Below are 17,585 nucleotides of genomic sequence, written 5' to 3' on the forward strand. Positions count from 1 at the left end.
GGCCATGGTCGGGAATTGAACTCATGACCCCAGTGCTGTGAGGCAGAAGTGCCAACCACTGAGTCACTGTGCTGCCCACATATGAGAGATTCAGCAGGAGCCACCATCTGGTCTGTTATTAATAAGCATTTTCATAAATGAGTAAATCTGCAGGAAAGTGATCAAACAATGGAAATGTTGCTACTATGTAGTTTTAAGGTGGACAATTATTATTATTATATTTTTTTTTGAATGATTGAAGCAAACTTGGGATTAACAAAACCTAGCAATAAGTTGCTGGTTAAAGAGAAGACTAGTAGACGTAACTGAAGCCACATCTCCTGTGACACATAGTCATGTATACATCGCCACAAGCACCACAATGCAGTAACGTACAGAAATATTACCAATACTATGTTCAGACATGTCTGAAAGTGAGTGAGGATTGGTGTCAAAATCAAATAGCTATACTTGTCCAGAAGAAGGACCGTTGCTTCCAAGGCAATGCTGAAATCCTGAAAATGAACACAGTTTTTAATCATCATCACCGTTTATTTATATAGCACCACTAATTCCGCAGCGCTGTACAGAGAACTCATTCACATCAGTCGCTGCCCCATTGGGGCTTACAGTCTAAATTCCCTGATATACACAGACAGAGAGAGAGAGAGAGAGAGAGAGACTAGGGTCAATTTTGATAGCAGCTAATTAACCTACTAATATGTTTTTGGAGTGTGGGAGGAAACCCACGCAAAAATGGGAAGAACATACAAACTCCACATAGATAAGGCCATGGTCAGGAATTGAACTCATGACCCCAGTGCCTGTGAGGCAGAAGTGCTAACCACTGAGCCACTGTGCTGCCCACAATGGGCCTTAATGTGCACCTATTGTGGAAGCAGTCCTTTTATTTAGGATAAACCAATATTAATCAGAATGCAGCCTATCAATTCACTAGGCACTGTGCCCGGGGGATGTAATTAGTTACAATAGGCTGCAGTCTGATGAATATTGGTTCAAACTATAAAACCCATCTTCTCTGTGTGTAAGGAATGGACCTCATTTGTGAAGCAGACTTGATGCACGGTGCTCTGGTTTTCTGGCGTTTAGATCGACCCCCCCAGTACACATCAATGTACAATCCTACACACCACTCTCAAACCTGAAGTGCGCCTATGTTTGGGGGGCGGTAGGAGACTCTGTAGGGGCATACTGTGCAGAAGTACCTCCTACCCCTTCACAACCACCCCTCTCATTACAACCTTTCCATTTTCCACCTAAACTACTTTTATTATTATTATTATTATTATTTGTTAGGTGCCACAAGATTTCCACGGCACCATACACTGTACAAACAGTAGACTATACAGGGTGAAACAATACAGAACAATAAATAAAAAAATACCAATACTTCAGGCAGGCTAATGCAATAAATACGGAGCAGAAGAACAGGTATGGAGACAGGAGGGAAAGGGGCACTGCTCATACGAGCTTACATCCTAAGCTTACATCATAACTACTTCTAGTTTAGCCTAATTTATGCATTAAACTAATCATGAGAGAGTGTCTTTATTACATGTATCACTTTTGTATTTCTAATCGCACAAGATCAAGTGGTAAATGTATCAAGCTGAGAGTTTTCCGGCGGGTTTGAAAAACCAATCAGATTCTAGCTATCATTTATTTATTACATTCTATAAAATGACAGCTAGAATCTGATTGGTTGCTATAGGCAACATCTCCACTTTTCAAACCCGCCGGAAAACTCTCAGCTTGGTACATTTACCCCCAGATCTTCACCAGCTCAAGTACTTTTGCAGAGTGGAAATGGCTTGATGACCTTTCAAACAGCAGGAAACGCCCCTTCTCCCCCCTTTACCTCATTTATGTAATATCACTTGGCAAAATGAAACTTGTTTTTGCACTGCTCCCCAAAATTAGACGCCCCCATGTGCCTACAACCTACTTAGCCAGCAACATCCTCAGTTCTCTCAACTCCTCTCATCATTCTACAAAATGACAGCTAGAATCTGATTGGTTGCTATAGGCAACATCTCTACTTGTTCAAACCTGCAGCTTGATACATTTACCCCTTAGTCTGTATCATCCTGGCTTTTCTTGTGAATCCACAGCTATCGCAAAACTGCGTATACAAGCAGGTTTAACTGAGTGATACAAGTAACAAACATAATAATCAAAAATATGAAGGATGGATCTAATCTCCGATCATTCATCTGCTATAGGTTGTATCTGTTTAATCCCTTTCACATAGCATCTAAATGCTCTTATTAAACATCGTAGAAGGAAAATGTAGGGACACGTAGAATATTCTATTTTTGTACTTGATTGAACCTTGACCTCCTATTAAACAATGTCCTTTTCCAATTTACAGGGAAGGACAATGACAGCGGGAGGAGTTCCCTTAGTCCACCACAAGTCACAGAAGAAGCAGGAGAATGTTCTCCGGAGAATAACTTCTTCTCCATTATGGTGGGAGAGGAAAGCCACATTAGATGCTGAGGACGTCACACCTACTGCGAAGACTTTCTCCTAATGAGTACAGCACAAGAAAGGGCTTTAATTATTTCTTTATCCCTGGGTTGGAAGAAGCAGAGAAATGAGCATGTATTTATCTCAAGATCTTCTCCTGCCCCAAATTCATCTGCGTGAACGTTGATTAGATCCAATGGGAGATTATTGGTGGATCTTGTGGCATCACAGATATTTCTTTCAGCTACAGCATAGGTTGGCTCTTTGACATTCGATGACCTTCAATCTGGTTCCTCCGGATCTCCTACACTGGACCATACAGAGCCACTTGATACCTGGTTGCATCTATGAAACCTTAAGGAGTTCATTGGAAAGTTCACAATGAAAGTTCATTTTGCCTAAACACGTTGGGATGAAGAGGTCTGGACAGGTCCTCAATACACATCTTGTTTGACCTTTTACCATCAACACACTTTTAACTCTCCCCGTAAATCATTGTTGAAAGGTCAAAAGCTATCCGATTCCACTTGCACAACCTGTCGAGCTATACTGGGATTTCGAGACTTTTTTCAATATACGTCAGACTCTACATGGCTAGGTTATTCTCCCGTTGCCCGGAATGGGGTGTGACTGTCCTCTGTGGATCGAAAATTGGTAACCGATTTAACGGAGCGTAAACACAAGAACATTTCAGGTGGATACATAAGGCATACACTACATACAAATGCAATGTTGTATGTATTTCTTATTAGTATTCATTTTCACAACATAATTAGTGAAAATAGGTTTTTAGGCTGATGGCTGAGCATCATGGGAGCCATGTTCAGCAACAGCTGCAAAGCTGATGGTAGCAAATGCCTAAACAGCTCTAATGAGGAACAATATAGAGCACGGGCTATATAGAAACAGTTATATATTTATTATATTCATATTGCTGGTAATTCCAGCAGTATGCCTGCAAAAAAAAAAATATTGATTTAATTGAGGAAATATTTCTAGTTTTGTTAACCTGTGTTTTTGACCAAAATTGCTGCTGACCCTTAAAACGTGTTTTCTCAGCACCTCTGTCTGGGGGATAATATGCCGTTTAGACTTTCTTGTATGGAAACTGCATATAAAAGCTGGTGTCTTGTGCACGTATTTTCTAGTACGTATTTGCTTTGTATTTTTGTTTCATCGCATATTATTTGAGATCAGTAGTTCTGTGCTTGTAAGACAAGACAGCAAATCCCTTATAAACATGAGGCGATCCGTCTTTGTAGTGTAATATCAGAATCTACAGGCTACACGGCGCTGGGATAAATGTATCAAAAGCAGTTTAGGGCTTGAGTTAATACGCGGGATGTGAAATGCATTCCGAAACGGTTTTAGTGACATCCAGATTATGAGCCAAAGGGAAAGAGCCCGAGCAGAGATGATCCCGAAACACTTAGTGAAAGCTCCATAACCACACTAGGGACACTTCTGTGCGGTCCACAGACGTTGCGTATGGCGTGCATGCAATCCCTACACTTCTGCAATGCAGAATGCTCATCCCAACGCGACCGCGCTTTTATTGATTAGGAACTGGGTGGTTAGAAGGCCTGGTCCTCAGTACAGGTTAGGAGCACAGAACGTCACCTCTGACACTGAAATGAACTTTAAACTCACCAAAATTCTCAGGTTAATAATACACAGGTCAAAAGTACTTTCGGTACATCTCCCAATGAGCCACCAACAAAGCCAGACAGCTAAACACATACACAGGATCCGGGTAACTTAAAAGACTTGACGCTCGCTCAGCATAACATTCATTAGAAAAGCCTCATCTACAGACTTAGGAGTCTATTTACTGAGCTGCTGTGAGCCCAAAAACAGCTGTTTTCTCCAGAGAATGTCCATCGCAGCTCCTCATTTAATTTATCAAGAGGTTAAAGCAGGAGAAATTAGAAAAAGTACTATGAGCTTATTGCTTTCCCAGTGAGGGTTCAGTGATGCTGGAGAGGCTTTAGCTGGATCCCATTGAAATTGACCATTACCGGTCCTAAGATGACGTTACTTTGCTGCGTACTGCAAAACTTTTTTCAGCTTAATAAATTAACAAGTGCCGCTGTCCGCATAGAAGTCTATGGGGACAGCCGTAAGCTCCGAAAATTAGGCTAATGTCAGAGAAAGCTATGTTTAACCCTTTAATAAATAGCAAAAAATGTTGCAAGAGCCTTTTGCAGCCACTTACGCCGGCATTTCGGCTCTTCACCTCTTCTGAAATAGACTTCTTAGTCCCACACAGTGAGACGGCATAGGGCAGGTCGGAATAAGACATGGAATATTATTAATATAAATATAGGCGCTGTTAGGTTATGAACGTGAAGTTGTGCAATGGTTAAAGCCATTGGCCATATAACAACGAGAAACGCGATGAGATCAAGGTCGAATCCCAGTGTTATCTCCTCGTGACCTTCAACCAATCACTTTGCCGCGCTTAAAAAACCAAGATTGCAAGCTCAGTTTAGCAGCTAAGTAACACTACATATAATAAACTATTTTGTATTGCAGAAACTGAACCAGGGTTCCATTTGCTTGGGCTCTAGGGTTGTGTATATACACTTTCCTTAATTAATGCCAAGTGATTGAACAATAGAGTATATTTACTGTTGTGCCACCTGCTTAACTAGTACCCCCAGTATTGCAGGTTACGCAGTCATTCTTAGGTGTCCCGCAGCACAAAGTGCAAATGTTAGGAACTTAACAGTTCTTGTCACCTTGATCATACCTCCCAATCTTCCCGATTTAGTCAGGACAGTCCCGATTTAAAGACTCTGTCCCGCCATCCCGATCGGGTTAGATTTGTCCTGTGGGTGGGAACATCGACAACTATTGTCTGTTTACTGCTGCTCTGCAGGGCAATGGATGTGTTTGGTGGGGAGGGGAGGAGAGAACGAGGCAGCCTAGTGCTTCAAAAGTGCTAGACACACCCCCAGATGTGTGTCCACACCCCCATCATGGTGTGGCCACGCCCCCTATCCCAATACCACAAACCTAAATGTTGGGAGGTATGACTTGATACAGTTTAAACATCCAAACATTCTCAATTCCAAAGAATAAAATGACAACACGTGTCAGGTCTGGTGAATCGGGGTTTGCATCTTCTAACAGGAAGTGTTTTGTCTCTTGTCTGGTTGCATGTATCATTTAAAACATATGCAAGTCATTGTTTAAACAATGTATATAGGAAAGGAAAATAACATTTGCAAAATTCAAAGTTAAACTGGTCCACGTGGTATTAAATCAATACCTACAGTGTAATATGTTAAGGTTTAAAGGGCATATTAATGCTTCTCCTGGCAGCTTTCAAAGAGGAGAGCAAAGTAGGACAGAACATTAAAATTCCCTCTTATATGGTTAATTAGGGTGTTCCATAACAAACTTATGGAGGATCAAAAAGAAAACCGGTTTATAAAAAAATAAAAAGTGGGTTCTAACCTACGTGAGACAGTTTTATTGAAATCTCTATTTGAGAGGTGATAGAAAATAAATTGAGGAGGGTGACATTGTCTCAGACAATACTGTATATTGCATAGTGTTGACAGATCATACTTAAATTGTACAGAGCCATAGGGAAAAGTGGAGCATTCTGATATATACAGGAAGTTGCCTTACAAATAGCAATAGCCAAGTATTGTGGACGGGCAGGTATTTGGGTTCTAGATGTGATAATAATGCCTTTTACAGAGAGGGTTCTTTTCAGTGAACGCTTCTAAGCACTACTGGGAACCCTTTGAATATGTCTCAAGGAAACAGTATGTCAATAATCCAGCATTTGGAAACAAAATATATGTGTGTGCTTTATATGAGAACTTTGTTACTGTGTGCTTCATTCAATAACATGTACAAAGGTATTTAATATAATATTCATGACCATATCTCAGCCAATCCATTAATTTGTATACATCAGAGGGAAGTTTTTGTGGGCTTTGAAAGTAACCTTGTAACTGTAGTCTCAGCAACGAGCAAACACAAATTACAACTTAACCAACATTGTAATCTTAGTGTTGATGGAGCTGTCTAATGTACTGTTATGAACAATAGTACATATTGGTACATTCATTAATACAGCTGGATAAGTGAACCTTCTAAATAGGAAATTGGAGGTGTTGCCCATAGCAACCAATCAGATTCTAGCTATCATCTTGTAAATTGTACTAGCTAAATGATAGCTGGAATCTGATTGGTTGCTATGGGCAATACCTCCACTCTTCCTTTTCAGAATGTTTGATAAATCAAGTGTTAGAGAACTGATATACAGCTAAGATTACACAAGGTTGTGGGGATGGCCTCTTATGGTTTTAATAAAGGTATTATTTTACTTTGAAAAGATATATGCATACAATGTTTTTATTGCTCAGATAGGAAATAAAAAAAGTAAGAAACGCTGATGTATTCTGCTGATTTGGTATTAAAAACAGAATTAAATGTTCTATAGGAGTTTCTCCAAAAATCGAACATTCTAATGACTTAAAACATTATATTGTGTGAATAAATTATAAATAGATTTGTGTATTTTAAGTTCCTTTTGTATTCTCTGGAATCTCATGTCACTGCTCAGCACATAACATTTCTGAATTATTACATACATAGTATTGTGCCACTTTATTGTGTGTAACACTCTGGAAGCAGATTGTGTAAAACCTGTGTTATCGACACATCCCTCATGCTTCTAAGTATCTGTGTTTGTGCTAAAGAATTGACAATAAAACAAACACTAAAAATTGTGCACTGATGTGGTGTAAGAATCGTGTTTGACAACGTGTAAGCTCTTGTGGACTGCATAATGTATGAGTAGTAAAGATTGATTAAACAGGGTTATGCAGGGTTTGCCTACTCTCCCGTATTGTCTGGGAGACTCTCGAATTTTGGGGAGTTCTCCTGGAAGAAGAGGACATGCTCACTAGGGACTTGATGGGGCTATTCACGGCAAACTGCGTCACGGCAGCCTCGAACCACACTGCGCGATGATGTGAATCACATGACCATGTCCGGTGTACTTGCTTGCCGCTTTGGTCTCCTCTCTGGGGTTCTACGGGAGACGAGGTCTCAAAAGTAGGCAAGTATGGGTTTAATAATCAGTGAGACCAAGGTGCGCTCCTTTCAAATAATAAAATGTTTAGAATTGAATAAAGTCATTTCAGAGAGTGCAGCCAGGACACTTAAAACCACTGTGTATGTGAGAATAAAAGAAAGTTAGTCCAGCGCTGTAAAACAAACAATATATAGATCACTATGTGTCAGCATATACAGAAGTAGGCACATTTTGTGAACAATATTGGGACAAGCTCACCTGCTAACGTCAAGGCATCTCCTATATGAGTTTATCCTAATATGGCTAAATTGTGCACAACATTCTACTACTTCTGTATGTTTATGTCTGGTGCAGACAACTGTGGAGAATCAGAAGGCTTACTTACTTTTAGGGGTATATTTACTAAACTGCAGTTTTGAAAAAAGTGAAGATGTTGCCTATAGCAACCAATCAGATTCTAGTTATCATTTATTTAGTACGGCCTGCAAAATGACAGCTAGAATCTGATTGGTTGCTATAGGCAACCTCTCTGCTTTTTCAAACCTGCAGTTTAGTAAATATACCCCTAAGAGTCAAAAGTCACCAGTGCACATAAGTCAAACATAGATACAATTATCTAAGTGGAGAAGGCGATTGTCCAGATATTGATTAAGGATTATCTATGTATTGCAATAATGTGATTGCATAAGTGGCAACGCAGAGCCAAGATGAAAGATTATATATCTCTGGTTATGTATCAACTATATGCCCATATACAAGGCAAAGAATGTACTTGGTGTCTCATAACACCTCTAGACCCTAGCAAACATTTTACATATGCAGAATGAATTATCACCACTGAAATACGCATTCATTGTAACATTCCATTAACCCTGTCGTTAGCTGTGCCGTTAACAAGCCATTAACCCTTTAATCGCCTTCTGAACCGAAAAAGAGGTGAAGTTTATGCTATAACTGACCCCCCTCCTTTATGTGAGTACACAATACAGTACTTAAAAAAAAAATCATAGCAGAATAAAATGTTATAGTCTTCACACATGGGGGGGGGGGGGGGTTCAATACAGCACAAGGTCCTGTAGGAGCCCTGTGCAATGCGCCTCCGCGGGACGTACGGTACATGAAACATCGTTGATATTTGTTCACACTGCATAGAGGTGTTCTTGGTACCCAGTATAACCTATTCATATAGTATAATCTACCTTATAAAGCAGGCAGCCTTCGGTAAAGAACAGACTTTATAAAGCAAAGCAAAATTTGTGCGACACCCAGTGAATTACAGATATATTTATTTCCCAGTAGCAACACTTGTGATGACTGGTTCATCTAATCTGTGGTTTAACAGAGATTCCAGCATATTGCTAACTGCGTGCATCAGAATAATACCGCCATCTAATGCTCACCTGATAGACACTGGAAAAGTATGGCTGCTATCTGGCATATTCCATTATTAGGGCTGAGAACTCCAAACATCTAAAATAATTAAAATGAAATGTAGTTGATGCGGATGAGCTCGTGTGATTTCCTTACAGTGACAACAAGAATATCACATTATAATAATGTGCCTACACCGTAACATATTCTGTTTTATTTGATTTATAAGAAAAAGAAAACAAAGTGACAAGTGGAATAACGCATTACCGTCACTTATGCAGAGTACTGTCTGTTCCAAGTGTTAGATTACACTGCTCACACTGGGGGCGAGTACAGTTATTAGAGGAGAATGCTAAGAACCGGGAGAGACACAGAATAAACAGTATAAATATTGAAACGCCGGAAAAGAATAAAACAAGAACCTCTAATATGTTACCTGCCCTCAAGACACAAAATCGCTTTTAAAAGGAAATTTGAACAGAGAGAAAAATGGTCCAGGCCATTGATGTGGTTATTGCTGTTATATTTATTTATGTAGCGCCAACAATCAGAAAATTGTATTCACACCGGTCCTCGCCCAGTGCAGGTTACAATCTAATTTCCGTACCACAGACACACACACACACACACACACACACACACACACACACACACAGATGAGCCACAGACACACACACAGATGAGCCACAGACACACACACACACTGATGAGCCACATACACACACACAGATGAGCCACAGACACACACACACAGATGGTACCACAGACACACACACACTGATGGGCCACATACACATACACACTGATGAGCCACAGACACACACACACACTGATGAGCCACATACACACACACACAGATGAGCCACAGACACACACACACAGATGGTACCACAGACACACACACAGATGAGCCACATACACACACACTGATGAGCCACAGACACACACACACTGATGAGCCACAGACACACACACACACTGATGAGCCACATACACACACACACACAGATGAGCCACAGACACACACGCATACACAGATGAGCCACAGACACACACAGATAAGCCACAGACACACACACACAGATGGTACCACAGACACACACACACTGATGAGCCACAGACACACACACACTGATGAGCCACATACACACACACACACACAGATGAGCCACAGACACACACACACACTGATGAGCCACAGACACACACACACACTGATGAGCCACATACACACACACACACTGATGAGCCACATACACACACACACACTGATGAGCCACAGACACACACACACACACACACAGATGAGCCACAGACACACACACACACTGATGAGCCACAGACACACACACACACACACAGATGAGCCACAGACACACACACACACTGATGAGCCACAGACACACACACACACTGATGAGCCACATACACACACACACACACTGATGAGCCACATACACACACACACACAGATGAGCCACAGACACACACGCATACACAGATGAGCCACAGACACAGATTATTATTATTATTATTATCTTTGACTTATAAAGCGCCACAAAGGGTCCGCAGCACCGTACATTACATATACAGAAAACAGAACCAAGACACAACATGAGACACACATATATACAAACACAGGTGACAGGGTAAAGCAAATCAGATTATATCTGGGACAGATAGTAAAAGGGATGGTAGAAATCAGCAAGAAGAAGGCCGAAGATTAATAAAACAGGGAAAACAGGGCTAGGGAAGCAGGCCAAGAGGTACAGAGGGTGAAGGAACAGTAGAAGGAGCACACAAGGAAAGAGGGCCCTGCTCATGAGAGCTTACATCCTAAAGGGAAGGGGGAGACACATAAAGGGTGGTACTAACTAGGGGAAAGAGCCAGGACAAGAAAGTTAGGAGGACTGATAGACTTGAATAAAGAAATGAGTCTTAAGGGCACGCTTGAAGCCTTTGAAAGTAGATGCTAACCTGATGGGATGTGGAAGATCGTTCCACAGCAGGGGAGTAGCCCGGGCAAAGTCCTGAAGACGAGAGTGAGAGGAGGTGATCAGTGACGTAGTGAGGCGGCGGTCACAGGCAGAGCACAGGGGGCGGGTAGGAGTGTAGGTAGAGATGAGATTGGAGATGTAGGGAGGGGAAGATTGACTAAGAGCTTTAAAGGTGAGGGTGAGGATTTTAAATTTAATTCCGTAGGGTATGGGGAGCCAATGTAGAGACTGTTGGAGGGAGACCGCAGAGATAGAACGTCGGGAGAGAAAAATGAGGCGGGCAGCAGCATTGAGGATAGACTTAAGAGGGTCAAGGCGAGAATCAGGTAGGCCAGAGTGAACAAGGGTTTTCGTGGCTTCCGTGGTGAGAAAGGGATGTATCTTAGATATATTCCAAAGGTGGAAGTAACAGGATTTAGAGAGGGACAGAATGTGAGACTTAAATGAGAGGGAGGAATCAAGGATGACCCCAAGGCATCGGACTTGGGGGACAAAAACGAGGGTAGTGTTATTAATAGAAATAGATAGGGGGTGAGTCCTGGCAGGAGGGAAGACTATAAGCTCGGTCTTGGAAATATTGAGTTTAAGGAAGCGTTGGGACATCAAAGATGAGATGGCCGAGAGACAGGAGGAGACACGAGACAGAAGGGAAGAGGAGAGGTCAGGGGATGAAAGATAGATTTAGGTATCATCAGCATAGAGGTGGTACTGGAGGCCAAAGGAGTGGATGAGGACACCAAGGGAGGAGGTGTAGAGGGAGAAAAGCAGAGGGCCAAAAACGGAGCCTTGAGGAAAGCCAACGGGTAGGGGAAGAGGGGGTTATGTAGAATCATGAGTAGAGACTGAGAAGGAGCGGTTGGTGAGATAAGAAGAAAACCAGGAGAGGACAGTGTTACATAGGCCTAAAGGTTAGAGAGTTTGCAAAAGGAGTGCGTGGTCAACGGTATCGAAGGCAGCAGAGAGGTCAAGAAGGATAAGAAGGGAGTAGTGTCGGATCTCGCGAGACTCGGATGTCATAAATTCTCACCTTGCAGCCGCCATCTTCATTTCGCCTGACATCAGGGAAGAGGGAGGGTGTGTAGAGTAGTGGTGCTCTGTCCTTGCTGAGTCCAATGGTGCTTTATGCTTGTGTCCAGTGCTTTGTCCTTCCTGATTCCAGTGGTGCATCAGTCCAGTGCTCTGTCCTTGCTGAGTCCAGTGGTGCTTTATGCTTGTGTCCAGTGCTCTGACCTTGCTGAGTCCAGTGGTGCTTTTGTCCTGTGCTCTGTGCTGCTGAGTACAGTGGTGCTTTTGTCCTGTGCATTGTTCTGCTAAGTGCATAGTTATTTTAAAGTATTAAAAAATCTTAAAAAAAAAAAAAAAATTATACAAAAATAATTTAAAAAAAATAGAAAAAAAGAATTTAAAAAGTATAAAAAAAAATTCTAGTGCTATATATTCTTGCAGTACAGAAACATTAGTACTGCAATCTATAAAAAATTATTCACTGTTCTTGCAGTCCATAAACATAGTACTGCAATCTATAAAAAATTGTTCACTGTTCTTGCAGTCCAGAAATATTAGTATCAGATATTAAACTACGTTCACTGTTCCCGCTACATCAAAAAAGCATTAACATGCCCTGCCATCAACAAAAACAAGAGGTAGTGACGCGCTTGAACTCCACCCTCTATATGCTGCAGAGGATGGAGGAGCAGAAAAAGGCCATTCAAGCCTGCACAGCCACCTACGGTGGGCCACATGTTTGTGCCGTCCACTTGTGTCGCTTATCTTAGACATCCAGCAACCTCGGTGCAACCTTTTGGCCTAAAAACAATATTGTGAGGTGTGAGGTGTTCAGAATAGGCTGGAAATTAGTGGAAATGATTGTTATTGAATGTTATTGAGGTTAATAATAGCGTAGGAGTGAAAAAAAAACCCCAAAAAACTGGGTTTTAGCACTTTTTATGCTTTTTTAAAAATAAATCAGAACCCAAAACTCTAAAATTAAATCAGAACCAAAACCTTTCGTCGGGTGTTTTTGCAAAACAAATCAGAACCCAAAACCTCAAGCTAATCAGAACCCAAAACCCAAAACCCAAAACACTAAAAGTGGCCGGTGCACACCCCTAGCGAAAACCAGATTGGAGCGGGTCAAGTAGTGAGTGAGAGGAAAGAAAGGAGGTGAGACGGTTGTAGACAACCCGTTCAAGGAGTTTGGAGGCAAAAGGAAGAAGCGAAATAGGGCGGTAATTAGAGAGAGAGGCGGGATCAAGGGATGGTTTCTTGAGTATGGGGGAGACAAGAGCATGTTTAAAAGAGGAGGGGAAGATTCCAGAGGAGAGGGAGAGGTTGAGAAGGTGGGAGCAGGCTTCGGGGGAGATCGAGCGGAGGAGGTGGGAGGGGATTGGGTCCTGTGTGCAAGTGGAGGGGGGAGAGGAAGAGAGAAGGGTATGGACTTCATCTGCAGATACCGGAGTGAAGGAGGAGAAGGAGGGTGAGCTAGCTGGAGGGGAGGGGAGAAAGGAGATAGTAGCAGCAGAGGAGGGTGAGAAGGGGGACAGAATGGGCATGTAGGAGGGAGAGGGTGGGGTAAGAAGGGACTGCTGGGAGATGTCATGACTTATAGACTCAATCTTGGAGGTGAAGTGGGTAGCAAAGTCGACAGCAGAGAGCGTGGTGCGGAGTGGGAGAGGGGGAGTGGAGAGGAGGGAGTTGAAGGTGGCAAGAAGCCGACGGGGGTTGGAGGATTGGGAAGAAATGAGAGCTTTGAAGAAAGATTGTTTAGAGAGGGAAAGGGCCGAACTATAAGAGCCAATCATGAACTTGAAGTGGAGGAAGTCAGACACAGACACAGATGGGCCACAGACACAGACACAGATGGGCCACAGAGGCACACACAGATGTGCCACAGACCAGGCCCGGCGCTCCCATTAGGCAAGGTTAGGCACTTGCCTAGGGCGCCGGGCTCTGGAGGGCGCCACAGAATTCTAAAAGACTTTAAAACTGTGCGGCGACCGCTGACCATACCTGTCACGGCCGCCGCACAGCATTCAGATGCACGGGGAGGGGGGAAGAGGCTATTTTGTCACCACCGCCGCCTCTCTGCTCCGTCTCCTCCCCTCCACTTACTTTTGTCAGTGAGTAGAGGGGAGGAGACGGAGCAGAGAGGCGGCGGTGGTAAGACAAGGTAAGGAGAGGAGGGAAGAGGGCGGTGATTTTTGCGGGGGGGGGGGGGGGGGCGCCGCTTTTTTAAAAATGCCTAGGGCGCCATGGACCCTGGCACCGGCCCTGCCACAGACACACACTGATGGGCCACAGACACACACACAGATGAGCCACAGACACACACACACACACACACAAATGAGCCACAGGCACATGCACACAGATGAGCCACAGATACACACACACAGATGAGCCACAGACACACACACATACAGATGAGCCACAGAAACACACGAGCCACAGACACACACACGCAGATGATCCACAGACACACACACACGAGCCACAGACACATACACACTTGTTTTTATTGCATTGTGAGATTTATACTTTGACTTTGCATAAAGTACTGACACGGACTGCAAGATGGGTAAAGTGTCATGTATTTTGACTGTGTGAGGACATCTACATTCCCGCGTACATAAATTAATAAATGATAACAATGGCAGGGTGTCACTCACCGGACTGTGAGTGCTTCTTCCCGGACTATTAGGAACCGTGGACGTCCTCTATCCTGAGGGACTGCGCATGCGCAGCCCTTTCCAAACCTTCAGTGTATGTTCCTTTAACTTAATTGGCAGATCAGGCAACCTCCCTATATTAAGCACCTGTGGTCAACACCACGTTGCCTGATCTTGGAGTCTCATTCCCCATGAGTCTCTGAAGGTGTTCCTGTGTTTCCTCGTTTATTCAGCCCTGCTGATTCCTGTGGTTTCCAAACCACTTCTACCTCTGTGGTTTCCAAACCACTTCTGCTACTGTGGTTCCCATACCACTTCTACCATCTACTGTATCATCGTGACTGTGAGCTGATTCCTATCCGCTGCCTCCGTGCACTACAGTCTTCTAATCACTTCAACTCTACCATGTATCATTGGGACTGTTAGCTGATGCCTATCCGCTGCCTCCGTGCATTACAGGCTTCAACCACATCCACTCACCTGTTCATGATTGTGACTGCCAGCTGATTCCTATCCGCTGCCTCCGTGCACTACAGGCTTCAACCTGCAACTCGTCTGTGTTTCATCATCGTGACTGTTTGGCTGATTCCTATCCGCTGCCTCCGTGCACTACAGTCTTCAACCTGCAACCCGTCTGTGTTTCATCGTGACTGTTTAGCTGATTCCTATCCGCTGCCTCTGTGCGCTTCAGTCTTCAGTCCTTGTCTACTCTACCGTGTTTCCTTGAGTCTGCTGCCACTATTGCTACCCGCTACTCTCCGTGATCATCTGTTCCAGTTCAACTCTGCTCCGGTGTCCCATCGTTACTGCACCTGCTGGTTGCTATTGGTTACCTCCGTGTTCCCGCAGAGACCCGCTGCTGTTACTTCTCAGCGCTACTCATCCATCTACTGCTGATCCGCTCTCCACGCCTTCCTGTGTTATCCTGCTGGCCTCCTGCCCTTCAGGTATCTCTGCACTCCTGTCTGACTGCCTTCTCCTGAACCACGGTATGCATACTTCCCATTGACTGTGCTGTGTATTGCATACCTTGCTGGACTGTGTTGGTTCTCCTCTGGAGTGTACTATCCGCTGAGTCTATTGCCATCATTGACTGTGTTGGTTCTCCTCTGGAGTGTACTATCCGCTGAGTCTATTGCCATCATTGACTGTGTTGGTTCTCCTCTGGAGTGTACTATCTGCTGACTCTACTGCCATCATTGACTGTGTTATCTTATGCCGGATTACTTCAAGAGACTTTCTATATTGGCAGTGTTGTTCAGTCATTTATACATTTATATTGTGCATATTACTGTGGATCAAAGTCAAGGTGCCCGTGTATATATTGTGTTGCAGTCTCTCCCCGTGCACCTCCTCACATATATATTCAGTAGTACAACTTGCTAGTGGCAGACCACTGACTCCTGTTTACAGTTTCACCTGTTCCAGTATCCTCTCACATAGCAGTGGTACAACTTGCTAACGCAGACCACTGACTCCCCGGATACCTCCACTTGGATTCCATTCCTTCACTCAGACAGCGGTACAACTTGCTATCCGCAGACCGCTGACTCTCATCACCTCCTCGTTTCTGTTGGACATTCCTCCTCACTATAGCAGTGGTACAACTTGCTACCGCAGACCACTGACTACCTTCACGTGTCCTTTGTCCATACAGTTCCTCGTGTATTACTACCTCCATATTGCCAGTGCTGCTAGTCATAGACTTTCCTGAGCATCTCATCATCTGCTTTTCCTGTTCCGTGATCACCCTGCTACCAGAGTACCATATTACCACCTATACTGCTCTGGTAAGCCTATCACCTGGTGATCCCTGGGTAAAGACTCCTAGTGCCCGTGACAGTAAGATCAGGCCATGACAGACCCAGATACGGAACCTACTGCTAAAGAGATGCTGCAGCATCTGGTCAGCCGTGTGGAGCAACAGGATGCTCGCCAACAGCTGTTACTTCAATGTTACCAATCGTTAACCTCCCAAGGAACATCTGGACAGACTGTTACAGCTAGTATTGAAGCTCCTGTGCTTTCCTCCGTTTCCCCAGTGCCATCCCAGGTGTCTACAGCTCCTACGCTTCACCTGCCTACTCCGTCAAAATATGACGGGGACCCCAAAACTTGTAGAGGTTTCCTTAACCAATGTTCAGTCCATTTTGAACTCCAACCTCAAAATTTTTCTACCCATCGTTCCAGAGTGGCCTATCTTATCTCATTGTTTTCTGGACAAGCCCTGGCTTGGGCCTCCCCTCTGTGGGAAAGAAACGATCCAATTCTACAAGATAGTGCCAAATTCATTTCCACGTTCCGAAGTGTGTTCGATGAACCAGGTCGTGTGACCTCCGCTGCTTCCAGCATTCTTCGTTTGCGACAAGGCTCCCATACAGTAGGACAGTATGTCATTCAATTTAGGATCTTAGCCTCTGAACTTCAGTGGAACACTGAAGCATTAGTTGCCGCCTTCTGGCAGGGGCTCTCCGATAAAATTAAAGATGCACTGACTACCCAAGAGCTTCCTTCGTCACTAGAAGATTTGATCTCTCTTTGCCATCGTGTAGACATGAGATTTCGTGAAAGAGAATCTGAGAAAACAACTTCTGCTAAAGCACCTCTTCGTTTAAACCCTCAATTTCGTCCAGTTTCACCTTCTGTGATTCCCATGGAGATAGGACGTTCCAAATTATCTTTAGAAGAGAGGAAACGAAGAGTAAAGAATAGACTCTGTATCTATTGTGCTGATTCCACACATATGCTCAGTTCTTGCCCTAAGAAATCGGGAAATGCCAGGCCCTAACTAGTTCTGGAGAGGTGAAGTTAGGGTCCCTGGAGTCCTCTCCATTGTCTATGAAATCTAAAGTCTGCGCTTTCGATGTTACGATTTCCTTTGCTACCAAATCCTTTGAGTCACAGGCATTGATTGATTCCGGAGCAGCAGGAAATTTCATTTCTAAATCACTAGTGAATCAATGGTCCCTACCAGTGATCACTTTAAAAACACCCATTACTGTGACGGCTATAGATGGATCA

The 17,585-nt window shown here is 43.6% G+C and overlaps 1 protein-coding gene across 1 annotated transcript in view; it reads left to right on the forward strand.

The window, feature by feature from the left end:
- The window catches only part of ZMAT4 (zinc finger matrin-type 4), a 287,868-nt gene extending 280,648 nt beyond the window's left edge, over positions 1-7,220 (forward strand). Inside the window, exon 8 of the mRNA XM_075215932.1 lies at positions 2,372-7,220. Within this exon, the coding sequence (XP_075072033.1) occupies positions 2,372-2,499 (128 nt within the window). The 3' untranslated portion in view covers positions 2,500-7,220. The remainder of the gene's footprint in view (positions 1-2,371) is intronic.
- The last annotated feature ends 10,365 nt before the right edge of the window (positions 7,221-17,585 follow it).

The sequence above is a fragment of the Mixophyes fleayi genome, chromosome 6 (assembly GCF_038048845.1).
Source record: "Mixophyes fleayi isolate aMixFle1 chromosome 6, aMixFle1.hap1, whole genome shotgun sequence".
Classification (NCBI taxonomy): domain Eukaryota; kingdom Metazoa; phylum Chordata; class Amphibia; order Anura; family Limnodynastidae; genus Mixophyes; species Mixophyes fleayi.